Raw genomic sequence first — 16,015 nt, 5'->3', positions numbered from 1 at the left:
TATATTTTCTGTTTTCACTTTAATTTTAGTTAAAGTTGTAGTGATTTTGTTGTGTTTTTGTCATTTTGTGAAGTTTTCTGTTTTTATTCATTTTAGTTTTAGTTATTTTAGTACTTCAAGTTAAACTAAATGAAAATGAGCTGAAAAAAGTTTACTTTTTATATTTTTTACTTTTTATATATTTATATTTAATTTTATTTCCATTTATTTTATAAAACATTTCATAGGGCACTATTATTATTTTTTACAATTTTAATAAATTATTCAACTTAAAGTTCTGTTGAATTCATTTGATTAGTAAAATGTAATTAGACCATTAAAATATAATCCAGAAAAATTAAAATGGAAAATGTAGAATTTGGGGTACAAAATAAAACTGAAAATTTTGGGAAGAAATAAAACAAATTTTATAGGGACCTACAGGAAGCCATTGTATGATTTCAGAAGACTTGAAATATAAAGTTACGTAGACTATTGTTATGTTTTTTTTTCTTCATTTCTTGACAACCATGATGACTATGACAATATGTCTTCAGAATTTTTTATTTTTATTTCACTGAGTAAATAATGACAGAATTGTAATTTTTAGGTGAAATCTTCCTCTAATGACGTCACTGTATTTCCTCTGCTCTGTTTTCTTCTAACAACCCAGCATGGACATTTCTAGATCACGGCAATTAAGTGCAATAGGAAGTTCACCTAATTCCAGAACCCTGAGCAAAATCAAAAGCCTGTTTGAAAAAGATTTTGGGGGAGGAAGTGAGGGGGCGGGCCCTATCTTTAACAGGAAATGCCATGTTTAAGTGAGAGGCCCGGTTCGGCGACCCAACGCTGCCTTGTGATTGGCTGGAAGGGAAGCAGAGGGGAGGAAGAGGACTTTGGGAGGATAATTATTGCTGTCTACGTGAGAGAGGACAGTGATGGAGTGATAGAGAGATGGACTGATAGAACAACCGCACAAAGGGAAGGAAGTCGGATGGTGCGAGGAGGATCTCCTGGGAGGTGTGGGAGGGATGAGGTCAAAATCCTGGGGTTTCCATGCCAACCAGACGATTGCAGTCCCATGAGCATGTGCACTCTGAGCCCGTAGATTGGGCACGTATGCATGTTTTGAATGTTACGGCCGTTTGGGGTGCGTGGGAGTTTAGAGTATATATTGCACTGATAATGAGCGGAAAAAGAACCCCATCAAAGACGTGATTTACTCCTATTTGTGTGTTATTTACATAGTAGCTCTTGAAGTTAGCATAAAATCTGCTGTCGACCCCATATATTTATTTATTTTACCTTTTTTTCTTAATACATGTTCCTGGTTTTCTTATATATATATATATACATACACTATATATATATAATATAAGTAATATCTATAAGTAATATACACTACCGTTCAAAAATTTGGGGTCAAAGAAATTTAAAGTGGTATAAAGAAATTAGTACTTTTATTCAGCAAGGACACATTGATCAAAAGTGACAGTAGAGACATTTATAAAGTTACAAATACTTCTAAATAGTCTATTTCAGATAAATTCTGTTCTTTTGAACTTTCTATTTATCAAAGAATCCTGATGGAAATGTATCCTAGTTTCCACAAATATATAAAAAAGCACAAAAATATTTCTGAAGGATCATGTGACACTGAAGACTGGAGTAATGATGCAGAAAATTCAACTTTGATCACAGGATCACAATAAATTACATTTTAAAATATATTCAAATAGAAAATTATTCATTTTAGTTTTAGTTATTTTAGTACTTCAAGTTAAACTAAATGAAAATGAGCTGAAAAAAGTTTACTTTTTATATTTTTTACTTTTTATATATTTATATTTAATTTTATTTCCATTTATTTTATAAAACATTTCATAGGGCACTATTATTATTTTTTACAATTTTAATAAATTATTCAACTTAAAGTTCTGTTGAATTCATTTGATTAGTAAAATGTAATTAGACCATTAAAATATAATCCAGAAAAATTAAAATGGAAAATGTAGAATTTGGGGTACAAAATAAAACTGAAAATTTTGGGAAGAAATAAAACAAATTTTATAGGGACCTACAGGAAGCCATTGTATGATTTCAGAAGACTTGAAATATAAAGTTACGTAGACTATTGTTATGTTTTTTTTTCTTCATTTCTTGACAACCATGATGACTATGACAATATGTCTTCAGAATTTGTTATTTTTATTTCACTGAGTAAATAATGACAGAATTGTAATTTTTAGGTGAAATCTTCCTCTAATGACGTCACTGTATTTCCTCTGCTCTGTTTTCTTCTAACAACCCAGCATGGACATTTCTAGATCACGGCAATTAAGTGCAATAGGAAGTTCACCTAATTCCAGAACCCTGAGCAAAATCAAAAGCCTGTTTGAAAAAGATTTTGGGGGAGGAAGTGAGGGGGCGGGCCCTATCTTTAACAGGAAATGCCATGTTTAAGTGAGAGGCCCGGTTCGGCGACCCAACGCTGCCTTGTGATTGGCTGGAAGGGAAGCAGAGGGGAGGAAGAGGACTTTGGGAGGATAATTATTGCTGTCTACGTGAGAGAGGACAGTGATGGAGTGATAGAGAGATGGACTGATAGAACAACCGCACAAAGGGAAGGAAGTCGGATGGTGCGAGGAGGATCTCCTGGGAGGTGTGGGAGGGATGAGGTCAAAATCCTGGGGTTTCCATGCCAACCAGACGATTGCAGTCCCATGAGCATGTGCACTCTGAGCCCGTAGATTGGGCACGTATGCATGTTTTGAATGTTACGGCCGTTTGGGGTGCGTGGGAGTTTAGAGTATATATTGCACTGATAATGAGCGGAAAAAGAACCCCATCAAAGACGTGATTTACTCCTATTTGTGTGTTATTTACATAGTAGCTCTTGAAGTTAGCATAAAATCTGCTGTCGACCCCATATATTTATTTATTTTACCTTTTTTTCTTAATACATGTTCCTGGTTTTCTTATATATATATATATACATACACTATATATATATAATATAAGTAATATCTATAAGTAATATACACTACCGTTCAAAAATTTGGGGTCAAAGAAATTTAAAGTGGTATAAAGAAATTAGTACTTTTATTCAGCAAGGACACATTGATCAAAAGTGACAGTAGAGACATTTATAAAGTTACAAATACTTCTAAATAGTCTATTTCAGATAAATTCTGTTCTTTTGAACTTTCTATTTATCAAAGAATCCTGATGGAAATGTATCCTAGTTTCCACAAATATATAAAAAAGCACAAAAATATTTCTGAAGGATCATGTGACACTGAAGACTGGAGTAATGATGCAGAAAATTCAACTTTGATCACAGGATCACAATAAATTACATTTTAAAATATATTCAAATAGAAAACAGTTATTTTAAATTATAATAATATTTCACAATATTACTGTCATGGTACGGGTGTTCTAAAGAACAGGCAGGATGACGAATCAAAGGATATTTAATAAAGCAACAGGAAATCCAGACAGGGTAGACATCAACATAGACAGGAACATTGGCATTTACAATAACCGACAAACTAGACTATAAGAGACAGGAACTGATATAGGGCAGATAACGAGGGGCAGACAGGTGAGCACAATGAGGTGATTAACTACAAACGAGAACAGGAACAACCAATTAAGGACACAGAGGGAGCAACCACAATCCACAGTCCACAGGGGTGTGACAATTACCGTATTTACTGTATTATTTGATCAAATAAATTCAGCCTTGGTGAGCAAAAGAGACTCCCAAAAACATTGAAAAATATTACCCACCCTAAACTTGTGGATGGTAGTGTATATTATATAAATAATAAATATATATATGAAATATCAAATTATTTTCATGTTATGACTGATATTAAAATTCTGTACTTTTTTTCTGAATAAAAAATTAAAACTTTAATAACTGAAATCAATAATTTTAAAGGCATCACAACATTATAATGTACAGTATAAAAAAAATGTATATGCAAAAAAAAAGGAAAAAAAAGGGGTGCCAGTATGGTATATGATCCAGGCAATTTTCAATAATTTATAAATTAAACTGTTCCAAAGGAATCTAATAAATCAGTGGTTCTCAACTAGTTTGGCCATTGGACCCACATTTCCCATGGTCATCATGCCGCGAGCCCCTTTTTTAGGATATATATATATACATACATAACATACACATAAATTGTAAGAATATGACTAATACTGGTAATTAAACAGCTTATAAGGTAAGGCTATTAAAAAGCAGTCTCAAACTAGTTTTCGTTAATACAATTAAGTTGGTATGAGCCACCACAGTCACTTAAACTAAAATAACACAAAGTGAAAATAACATGGCATTTTTGGGTTATGGAAACAACAGTTAAAATGGTGAGTACACAATACTAAAATAAACTGTTAATGAAACATGGAAACTGCTCCCGAATAGAATGATTATCATACCTTCATGCAAATCCTTCCCAGCTAACACACAAAGTTTCTTTTGCACTTTAGTGAAGTGATACAGCGCGCCGCCACATTTGCGACCCACCAGTTGAGAAACACTTTAATAAATATCTTTATCAATTTATATGATCCCTATCATATCCTATTTATCTTGCTTTGTTATTTTATCAATTCAGATGACCCTTCATCAACCACCTAAGCAGATGAAACAACATATATTGTCAGATTCATGAATGCATCACAGATTGATGGACTGATAGAACAACCGCACAAAGGGAAGGAAGTCGGATGGTGCGAGGAGGATCTCCTGGGAGGTGTGGGAGGGATGAGGTCAAAATCCTGGGGTTTCCATGCCAACCAGACGATTGCAGTCCCATGAGCATGTGCACTCTGAGCCCGTAGATTGGGCACGTATGCATGTTTTGAATGTTACGGCCGTTTGGGGTGCGTGGGAGTTTAGAGTATATATTGCACTGATAATGAGCGGAAAAAGAACCCCATCAAAGACGTGATTTACTCCTATTTGTGTGTTATTTACATAGTAGCTCTTGAAGTTAGCATAAAATCTGCTGTCGACCCCATATATTTATTTATTTTACCTTTTTTTCTTAATACATGTTCCTGGTTTTCTTATATATATATATATACATACACTATATATATATAATATAAGTAATATCTATAAGTAATATACACTACCGTTCAAAAATTTGGGGTCAAAGAAATTTAAAGTGGTATAAAGAAATTAGTACTTTTATTCAGCAAGGACACATTGATCAAAAGTGACAGTAGAGACATTTATAAAGTTACAAATACTTCTAAATAGTCTATTTCAGATAAATTCTGTTCTTTTGAACTTTCTATTTATCAAAGAATCCTGATGGAAATGTATCCTAGTTTCCACAAATATATAAAAAAGCACAAAAATATTTCTGAAGGATCATGTGACACTGAAGACTGGAGTAATGATGCAGAAAATTCAACTTTGATCACAGGATCACAATAAATTACATTTTAAAATATATTCAAATAGAAAACAGTTATTTTAAATTATAATAATATTTCACAATATTACTGTCATGGTACGGGTGTTCTAAAGAACAGGCAGGATGACGAATCAAAGGATATTTAATAAAGCAACAGGAAATCCAGACAGGGTAGACATCAACATAGACAGGAACATTGGCATTTACAATAACCGACAAACTAGACTATAAGAGACAGGAACTGATATAGGGCAGATAACGAGGGGCAGACAGGTGAGCACAATGAGGTGATTAACTACAAACGAGAACAGGAACAACCAATTAAGGACACAGAGGGAGCAACCACAATCCACAGTCCACAGGGGTGTGACAATTACCGTATTTACTGTATTATTTGATCAAATAAATTCAGCCTTGGTGAGCAAAAGAGACTCCCAAAAACATTGAAAAATATTACCCACCCTAAACTTGTGGATGGTAGTGTATATTATATAAATAATAAATATATATATGAAATATCAAATTATTTTCATGTTATGACTGATATTAAAATTCTGTACTTTTTTTCTGAATAAAAAATTAAAACTTTAATAACTGAAATCAATAATTTTAAAGGCATCACAACATTATAATGTACAGTATAAAAAAAATGTATATGCGAAAAAAAAGGAAAAAAAAGGGGTGCCAGTATGGTATATGATCCAGGCAATTTTCAATAATTTATAAATTAAACTGTTCCAAAGGAATCTAATAAATCAGTGGTTCTCAACTAGTTTGGCCATTGGACCCACATTTCCCATGGTCATCATGCCGCGAGCCCCTTTTTTAGGATATATATATATACATACATAACATACACATAAATTGTAAGAATATGACTAATACTGGTAATTAAACAGCTTATAAGGTAAGGCTATTAAAAAGCAGTCTCAAACTAGTTTTCGTTAATACAATTAAGTTGGTATGAGCCACCACAGTCACTTAAACTAAAATAACACAAAGTGAAAATAACATGGCATTTTTGGGTTATGGAAACAACAGTTAAAATGGTGAGTACACAATACTAAAATAAACTGTTAATGAAACATGGAAACTGCTCCCGAATAGAATGATTATCATACCTTCATGCAAATCCTTCCCAGCTAACACACAAAGTTTCTTTTGCACTTTAGTGAAGTGATACAGCGCGCCGCCACATTTGCGACCCACCAGTTGAGAAACACTTTAATAAATATCTTTATCAATTTATATGATCCCTATCATATCCTATTTATCTTGCTTTGTTATTTTATCAATTCAGATGACCCTTCATCAACCACCTAAGCAGATGAAACAACATATATTGTCAGATTCATGAATGCATCACAGATTCATAATACCTGTACTCAGGGTGTTTTCACAAGCCACCGACATGCACCTGTTCACAGACGCAGCCCCCTCAGTTGGATTCGGGGGGTATTTCCAAGGGCGCTGGTTCGCTTCAACATGGCCTCCCGAACTCCTAAATTTGAAACCATACTTCTCCTCCGCTCTATTCGAGCTCTACCCAATCATCGTCGCCGCGACTTTATGGGGGAAAGAATGGGCCTCTAAAAGCATCCTCTTCTATTGTGACAACTCAGCAGCAGTCCACTGCATAAATAAAGGCAGATCCAGTTCCACGGAAATCATGCCTTTCCTAAGACGTTTGATCCAGGAGCGTTTTTTCTCCTCAAAGCGTTAAATAAGTATTTTTGGGGGGTAAAACCAACATTTTTTTTATTTTTTATTTATTTTATTTTATTTTTTTTTCTTCCTTCTCCAGTCGGCAACGAGCTTGCTGTCCTTCATAAGCTTTTTTGGGGGGTTCCTCACTCGGAGCTCAAGCCGAGCCTCGGGTTTCGAGCCTCCTTCACGGACAGCAAGCCAAGTTCGTTTTACCATTACCTGGCAGGGCTGAATGGGCAGGCGAATTCGTGAAAGTTCATTTTAAAATAACCAAACCCACTTCACTTAAAGTGAACCAGAAAGGGAACCAGCTGAAAGTGACCTCAGTCCTTATGGTGTTCACAGTGTAGTGGACTCAAAAGAGAACACGGTTGTTTTTTTGGTCCTCTTCAGCACTGCAGTGATCTCAGACCCCTTCTTGTTCGCACCACAACTTCATAAAAACTCAGACCCCAGCTCTCTGTGCAGCAGTGGAAAATTTGGAAGATGAAGTGGACCGGGAAGCGGGTGAGGATCTGGCAATCCCTGATCATGACGCAAAGACATTTGCAGAGCTTTAACAATGCATTTCAGTCAAATGTAAAATTAAAAGGAACATTATGTATAAAGTTAAATCAACTTCCTTTTTTCTCAGATAGTATTAAAATGTTTCTTTGCTCCTAACTAATTGCTGTTTTTGAAGTAACTAAACTCACAGCTTCACTGTTTGCAGAGTGAGATGCATAGACGCAATTCACTTATGCAACTTTCATCTCTCTCTCTCTCTCTCTCTCTCTGTCTCTCGATAGTTAATTCAAATCAATGCTATAATTCATGCATTCAAAAAAATGTGATCTTACCGCACTACTTCATCTCTGTGTCTGATTTTAAAGTGGGCAGAATGCTAGACCTCAGCTGCACATTGGGTGGTTCTTTGCCTCCACGTCATGCATTAAAATCATTTAATGCACAGCTAACCGTAGATTACATAAATGACAACAGAATTGTTTTGTATTGTTAGAGTTAACAGTTGGTTTATCTATTTATTTATTAATGAAAAATGTAACAAGAGACTCAAGCATTCCTCAAGCATTACTGTTATGTTGGTCCATACAAAGCAGACCGGGACCTCATTGCTTTCACAAATCACGAGGAAATCGAACAACAAACTGACCCACAAGCGAACCATACTCAAACCACCTCCAGAGGTGGTTTGAGTACGGTTTGCTTTTGGATCCTTTTAGGGAGGTCTGAGTTCACTTGTTTTGTTCACATATATGAGCTGAACCGCTCAGCTTGAATTGTATCAAGTTCAAAATAAAGAAAAATCCACCCCTAAATAAAAACAAATGGCTGGCTTGAGATTAAGATTTGTTAAAGGGGTCATCGGATGCTACATGCACTTTTACAAGTTTTTTTAACTGAAATGTGTGTTGGCAGTGTGTGTACACAACCACCCTATAATGATAAAAATCCACCCAGTGTTTTTTTTTAATCTACTAAAATCTTTACCCCTTTCTCAAATCGAGCCGATCTCAGATGCGTCTATGTTCGCGTGAATCATTCATTCGTGATCCAGCTTCACCTACAGAAGAAGTGAGTATAAGGTTTTTTACTGAATCTTTGCAAATCGCCTTTCCTAATAATGAAAACGGCTTGCTCTGAAAAGAGCTGTTTTTGACAGGGTAAAAAAGGTGTTTTTTACACTACCATTGAGAAATGTTAACCAAACTATCTTACAGACTTTTCATTAAGACCCTAAAGAATCATATCAACTTGTGGAAAATGGGCATCCGATGACCCCTTTAAAGATTACATTTAACAGTGTTATTGAATTATTATAGTGTAATTAAAGATTAACTTTAAGTTACTTAGATGGGTAATCTAAATGCAAAAGTGGAGAAAATTAGCACAACTACATGTCAGACCGGTACCGCTAAATTCGAAATCTCTAATACATAATAAACACACTTAAATGTTGTTTTCTCAAAAATACAAACTTGTACAAACATGCCGCTTACATATTATTTTAGGCCAGTTTGTGCTGAATACAGACTTTAGCCATTAATGTGTTTATAAGCAACTGAAAAAAAGCACAAATGTGAGGGCATGTCAAACTTCTCCAGAGCCCCAATCCCCCTCAGACCCCAGAGGGTTAACCAATATGGTACCGATATTTTGTGCATCCCTAATGGTAGAAGTTTGCTCTGCACACCTGTAGCTCTGAGATATGGGTCCTGTGTAATGCATTCTTCCAGTAGTCTTTATGTAAGGTGGGTTTGTGTGTGTGTGCGGGTCAGTAAGAGGTGGGGGTTTTACAGGCTTAGATTGGTTCCTCCTGTGCTTCATGAGGTAATGTAACAAGCTCAATTTGACACGGTTAAACTGACCTGCATGTTTTAGGATGTGTGTCTTCACACAAGCTCTCTTCATAAAGTTTTATAATGGTTAATGTGAGACAGAGACGTGGAATGTGCAGTGAATGTTTTATGGGCTTAGTGAGCATTCAAGACCCCTCCTGTTTCCGCTACCCGTCATAACAGTACCACAAACCTTTTTACTTTCGCTTTTGTCACAATTTTTACTTCTCCAAACACTGGCACATAATATGCAATGATGCATTTTCCAGGAATGGTGGTTTGCTCCCTCTTTAAAGTCAAAATGGCCTGCAGATTGCAATTCACTTTGACTCCTTTCTTAGTTTTTCTTCCCTAGCTTCATAAATTTTTTTGGTTCTTATCATTTTGATCCTTTTAGCTTTTGGCATTACTTACAAATGTGTTCCATTCTTGCATCTATATTGGTTTCTCGGTCTCTATCCCTCGTTCCCTCACATACTCGTGAACACACAAAAACTCCTTTCATCTTTCATTCACAGATATGTATCTGATCCCCAGAGCTGTAAAGGCTGTGCTCCCAAACCCAACCAGCCCGAGAGGGGAATCAGAAAGAACAAAAATATGCAAGAGATAAAAGAGAAGAAACACTAAGAAAAGATGTAATTAATATTCTGAAATTCTTCAGTCAAACACCCACCTTCCAACAAACAGACACTGAACTGAAGATGGGATATAAAGGCATCATTAACACACTTCAAGTCAGTCCATTTCAGTCTGTTGTTGATGGTAATGGTGAAGAACAACACCATTTGAACAACACCAATTTTAATTTTAGATAGATTTTAGTACTTCAACAACAAGGCAACATTTCAAATTTTTTATGAGCTTAGGTTTTTCATTCAATATTTATATTTTATGAGTGACGTGACATGTGGCCAAGTATGGGACTCGAACCCACAACCTTTGGGTTACGAGTCCGACTCTCTAATCATTAGGCCACGACTTCCCCCTTAAGTGACTTATTTGAGCTTTATTTCAACCAATGAAAACAATTTTAATAGATTTAGTTAACAACTAATGAGAGTTGTGGATAATTAAATTTAAATTAACATTGAATTTATTTGGTTGGGGAAACCTGTTTGAAAACAGTCATTATTCTTGCAGTTCTGGTTTATGGTGAAGATTTTGATTCATCCCAGGGACTCAAATGTTCTGAATCAGTTCACTAAAAAGATTCATTCAGTGGCTTTTTCTGCAGGTTAGGTTGTTGTGCCAGTAAGTGGCAACACTTAAGCGTGACTTAATCAAGTGTTTGATCATAAACGCTTGATTAAATCATAAATGTTAACAAAGCAGGTTGTGACTTAGGAGAACAACGTTTCACTAATGTTCTTTTAATTGTACTCTATATTAAATTATGTATTAAAATTGCTTTAATTACATTCAAATGTGCTTCAGTAAAATTTTTTACTATTTTTTTTTATTGTTTTCTTAAATTGATGCCAATGCATTTCCCAAGGAAAACCATTATATTGAATCTTGAAGAGAAAAGATTAGAAATGGTAAAGTTAAGATCCATGGGAATTGAAGAGTACAGGCTTTTGCCTTTCTTTTTTTTTTCAACTCTCGGAAGGCTTTGTTTCAGTGCTACTGATTTGCCCTCAATGTCCGACTACAAATTACTGACCCCAGTGCCGACCACAGCCATTGTCTTTCAGCTGTGCTCCTCTAGAACAGTCTGCACCAGACTCTCATAAACACTGTGGACCGACTGACCCTTAGTACAACTAAAAACACACTCTCTCTCTCTTCCTATAACTGCAGAGCAGCACTTAAACTCTGGCTTTTGAGCTCCATATCAGATCGTATCCTCAGATACGATGCCTCTCATGTGCACATTCAGGTGATCGCGCTGTCCTGCTGTGCTGTCGTCATTTCTGGTTGTGTGGTTGCCATGAGCAGCTCATGTGAAAGTGTCGCGATTGATCAGGGTGCAGATTTTGGTTGTGTGGTCTTCACTGTGGCTTAATGAGTTAGAACTTTGCCTGGGCAGTGTATAGCTCTTTATTTCAGGGCTGTTCTTATCATAAGGATGTTCATAACTTTTTCCTATTTTCAAAATGAACCACCCACAATGAAAATTCATCATTTACTCAAGATGTTTCAAACCTGTATGAATGTCTTTCTTTTGTTGAACACAAAAGAAGATATTTTGAAGAACGTTGTTAACCAAACAGTTGCTGATAGCCATTGACTTCCATAGTATGGAAAAAATACGCTGGAAGTCAATGGGGACCAGCACTTGTTTGGTTATGAACATTCCTCAAAATATCTTCTTTTGTGTTCAGCAGAAGAAAGATAGTAAACCATGACTTTTTTGGGTTATAACATATACAATTTTTTGAAAGAAACAATCATTTTATTTAACAAGGAAGCATTAAATTGATCCAAAAATCACAGTAAAGACATTTATAATACATGCTTTCGAATAAATGCTGTTCTGTTAAACTTTTTATTCATCTAAGAATCCGGATAAAATTACATTTTAAAATGTGTTTAAATAGAAAACAGTTATTTTAAATTAAAATAAAATTTCACAATATTACTGATTTTAATGTATTTCTGTCAAATAAATGTAGCCTTGATGAGCATAAGAGACTTCCTTCAAAAAAACTGAATCAATGGTGTTCTCACTTCAAAAATACATCTAAGGTGTTTTCTTTGTGTGTGTGTGTGTGTGTGTGTGTGTGTGTGTGTGTGTTCAGTCTATGAGTCCTGCTGTTCCCCCGCATGCCCCGTGTTTAGAAGACGAGGACTGTTACGAGGAGGCAGAACCGTTTGTCCCGGCCAGTCAGTCTACAGGTTAGTGTGACAGCCGACTACTATAAGACCAAACCGCTCATTTTTAAAGGGATAGTTCACCCAAAAATGAAATTCTGTAATTTACTCACCTCATGTCATTCCAAACCACCCTAACTTACTTTCTGATATGGGACACGAGACAATTCAGCAGTTTAATGAAACAACTGACATCCACATGTAATGCTAAATACCTGTCTTTGCCTCAGATAAAGTGGATTCAGACAGCAGTCACTACGAGTCGTATGGCGAAGAGGATGATGAGGAGTTTGTGAAGGACAGAGCTCACTACATCCAGTGGAGCTCCTCTCAACCGTGTTTAAGACCCGTGCCAGAGTCACGCATCTGCGGATACCTCTGGAAGAAGAAGTGGCTGGGTCAGTGGACGCGCCAGTTCTTCATTATTAAGCACAACTCACTACTGGTAAGAGGTTTCATATGACTCTATTCCAAACTGCTTTGCTTTTTTGTCTACACATTCATGTGCTCTTAGGTAGTATCTTTATATGTCCAGTTAAAATCATGCTTTTTTTTAAACGTTTTTACGAGCAGTTTTTACGTTTTTACTACAGTCATCATCTCTCTGTTGCAAGTATGCATGACACAAATTGAATATTTGAAGGATTTAATACACCAACAACGTGTCACATCTGTCTTTCAGAGCAATATCAAATCTTTTTGAAATTTTCGAAGTGACAGTAAATAACAGGAAAAGTCCGAAACCAGCTCTTTTTCTGTGTTCTTGTATTTGGTGTTATTTGATAAGACCATAGCAAAGACACTGATTTAAAACATTTATCCTGGGCAGCTACTTTGTTTCGAGTCACTTAGCCCACCATACAAATATTGCTTTTAATACTTGACTAATACACGCAGTAGTTTCCTGAGAAGTTTAACTTTAGCATGTTGCTAAGCTAACAACTCCTTACTCTAAAATGCACAAAAAAACGCATAACACACAGAAATATTGGGTGAAACAGAACATTTGTAATATAAAGAAATTATTTTGTATAGATAAATTAGATTTTAAATCTGATTAAGAGTTGACAATTCAAATCGAAATAGAAGAAATCAAGAGACCACAGACTAAAGTCACCTTCTTGGATTTTATTTCCTGTGCTTGTCACAGTCCTTGAAAAACATTGTGCTCAATTGTATTGAATGTGCACTTGTGATGTACTTCAAAAATTAAAAATATGTTTTTAAAAAACTGCACTTGCAGGTAATATAATTTTAATGAAAGAAAAGTCCACTTAAATGTATTTAAATGTCGTGCTTTAAAGTTCACTTATTTTGATGTTGACTAACATACTTAAGCACATGTAAAGTACTTGATTATAATTTTAACTGTAGTGTTATTAAAGTTAACATATATCAATGCAACTTCATCCTTACCAATGTGTTTAAATACGACATACAAATTTCAATAGAAATGACACTGAAGTATATTACCATAAATGCTTATCAGTACATTCAGCAGTACACTTTCAACAGACAATAAAACTAATTATAAAATTACTTATAAAGGTGTACTTAAGTTATATTTAAGTGGGTAAAAAAGCACTAATGAAAATAAAATTTTAATTATGAACTATAATACATTTTCATTTAATTGTAAATAACATGCAGTTAAGTGTCTGAAAACATTACTTTCACTTCACACTTAAGTATTATTTTTAAAATATATTGTTTCCCTAATAAAAACTCTTTTAAGTAACTGTACAGTGTATAATATATACTTCATTTTCCCCTGGTAGTGTTTTAAGTGTGCTAAAGACCTGCACCCTCTGCTGGAGCTAAACCTCACAGGTTGTTACGTGGTCTACAAATCCAATCACAGTAAGAAGATGCAGCACGAGCTGAAGGTGGTGGCCGGTGCCGAAACGGTTATCTTGGGCTTCCAGAGCAGCACGCAGGCCGAAGAGTGGAGGAAGGTCTGACCAAGTCTAAACACAGACTTACATTTAACTTAAACTTAAAGGGATAGTTCACCCCAAAATGCAAAATTTGTCATCATTTACTCACCCTAAAGTTGTTCCAAACCCGTATGACTTTCTTTCCTCTGCTGAACACAAAAGAAGATATTTTGAAGAATGATAGTAACCAAACAGTTGACGTTAGCCATTGACTTCAATAGTAAGGGGAAAAAAACAATGGAGAAAGTCATAAAGAAAATTCATACAGGTTTGGAACAACGTGAGGGTGAGTAAATTATGACAAAATTTTCATTTTTGGGTAAACTATGCCTTTAAAGTTGTGATTAAATGGAAGTAGCGACAGAAGTTTTCTTCCTTATTGTACATTACTGAAATGATTATTAAATAAGACAAAATGTATGGTGAGACTTGCTTCTATGCATTGTTTGCAAAAAAAATGCACACTCAAAAATGGAGGCAGATGAACATGAGCTCAAAACATTTTTAAAAATCAAACATATGCACAAATATGTTATTGTTTACAATAAGATCTATAACATGCATTTAAAAAATGTGAAAATGTGAAAAATTGTGAATTTTTATTTCATGACGACTTTAACCTGTAAATAACCTGATGTGTTTTTTTTTTGTATGTCTTTTTTGTAGATAATAGAAGAAGTGAGCGGCTCCTCTTATTATGAGCCTGAATCCCAAGGCTCTTCATCCATCCTGAGGAGCGAAAGGCTGGACTCTTGCAGGGTAAATCACGCTACTGACATCATGCCAGCTTCTGCTATCTATGTTAACAACATTATCAATTGTGATGGACACAGCAAGAGAGTAACAGCATAACTTCATTTCTCTGAATGAGATGTTACTGATTTAGCTTGGTGGTTAATCATCTGCAGACCTTTCCCTCACATCCATTCCACAGAGTCTCTTTCATGAATCTTCTGCTGGCCTGAGCCATGTACTAAACTGATTAGCAAAGTCTTGTGTTCGATCTTAAGCTAATTTGTAGATAAAGGACTGATTACCTGTGTTGGAGAGCATTCTGGGCTTGCTAATGTCATTTAGTGAGTTCTTACAGTCTCTCTTTCTCGCTTTAGTCAAGTACTGTCCTCCATACGGACTCGGATGAAGAGAAAATCTCAAGTCTTCCGTCTGCAGTTAGCAGTGTGGAAATCAAAGACAAAGACCTAGGTGAGCAGACATACTTGCGTTTGCAACAAAGGAGATTGTTGGAGCCATGACCTAGCGGTTAGGCATTGAGCTGTGGTGCACATGCAGGACATGTGGGTTTGAGTCTTGCTCGCATCATTTCCAGATCCCATTCCATTCCCTTCTCTTTTCTATATTATTTCCTGCCCTCTTTCCACTATCCTCTCCATGAAAGCTCAAAAATGAAAGTTGAAGTAAATGCATGGCATGACTTTTATCCAACTAATTGGATGATAAAAAGCATTTATATAATTTAAACAAGTCTTTATATACCTGTTAAACATTTAAATCTACAAACCTCCCAAACTTCGACAAAAATGCAGCAGCAGAGCACATTTTGAGTTTCCTGCTGGTTACTGTTTACTTCCCTTTTGTTCATGTTTTAAACTCTTTATTTATGTTTAAAAATTCCATAATAGGATTACTTTTTTGCACTTACAAGTTGCCATCTAAAGTATAAATCTGTTTATTTTTACAGATTTTTTTTATGTTACATTTTTTTTTCAAATTGAAAAATTTTCAGTTTACTTCTAATTATTTTAGTAAATATTTTGTTAAACAAATATAA

At 35.2% G+C, this 16,015-nt stretch overlaps 1 protein-coding gene across 1 annotated transcript in view; it reads left to right on the top strand.

Annotated features, from left to right (window-relative positions):
- The window catches only part of LOC107723026 (actin filament-associated protein 1-like 2), a gene marked incomplete at its 3' end in the record, with an annotated part of 34,068 nt that extends 18,639 nt beyond the window's left edge, over positions 1-15,429 (top strand). The window contains exons 4-8 of the mRNA XM_016531530.1: positions 12,217-12,313; positions 12,520-12,734; positions 14,068-14,244; positions 14,893-14,985; positions 15,336-15,429. Coding sequence (XP_016387016.1) covers positions 12,217-12,313; positions 12,520-12,734; positions 14,068-14,244; positions 14,893-14,985; positions 15,336-15,429 — 676 coding nt within the window. The remainder of the gene's footprint in view (positions 1-12,216; positions 12,314-12,519; positions 12,735-14,067; positions 14,245-14,892; positions 14,986-15,335) is intronic.
- Positions 15,430-16,015: the final 586 nt, after the last annotated feature.

This window comes from Sinocyclocheilus rhinocerous, unplaced genomic scaffold (genome assembly GCF_001515625.1).
Source record: "Sinocyclocheilus rhinocerous isolate Xijiao unplaced genomic scaffold, SAMN03320098_v1.1 scaffold3501, whole genome shotgun sequence".
Taxonomy (NCBI): domain Eukaryota; kingdom Metazoa; phylum Chordata; class Actinopteri; order Cypriniformes; family Cyprinidae; genus Sinocyclocheilus; species Sinocyclocheilus rhinocerous.
This window is presented reverse-complemented; position numbering and strand designations above follow the sequence as displayed.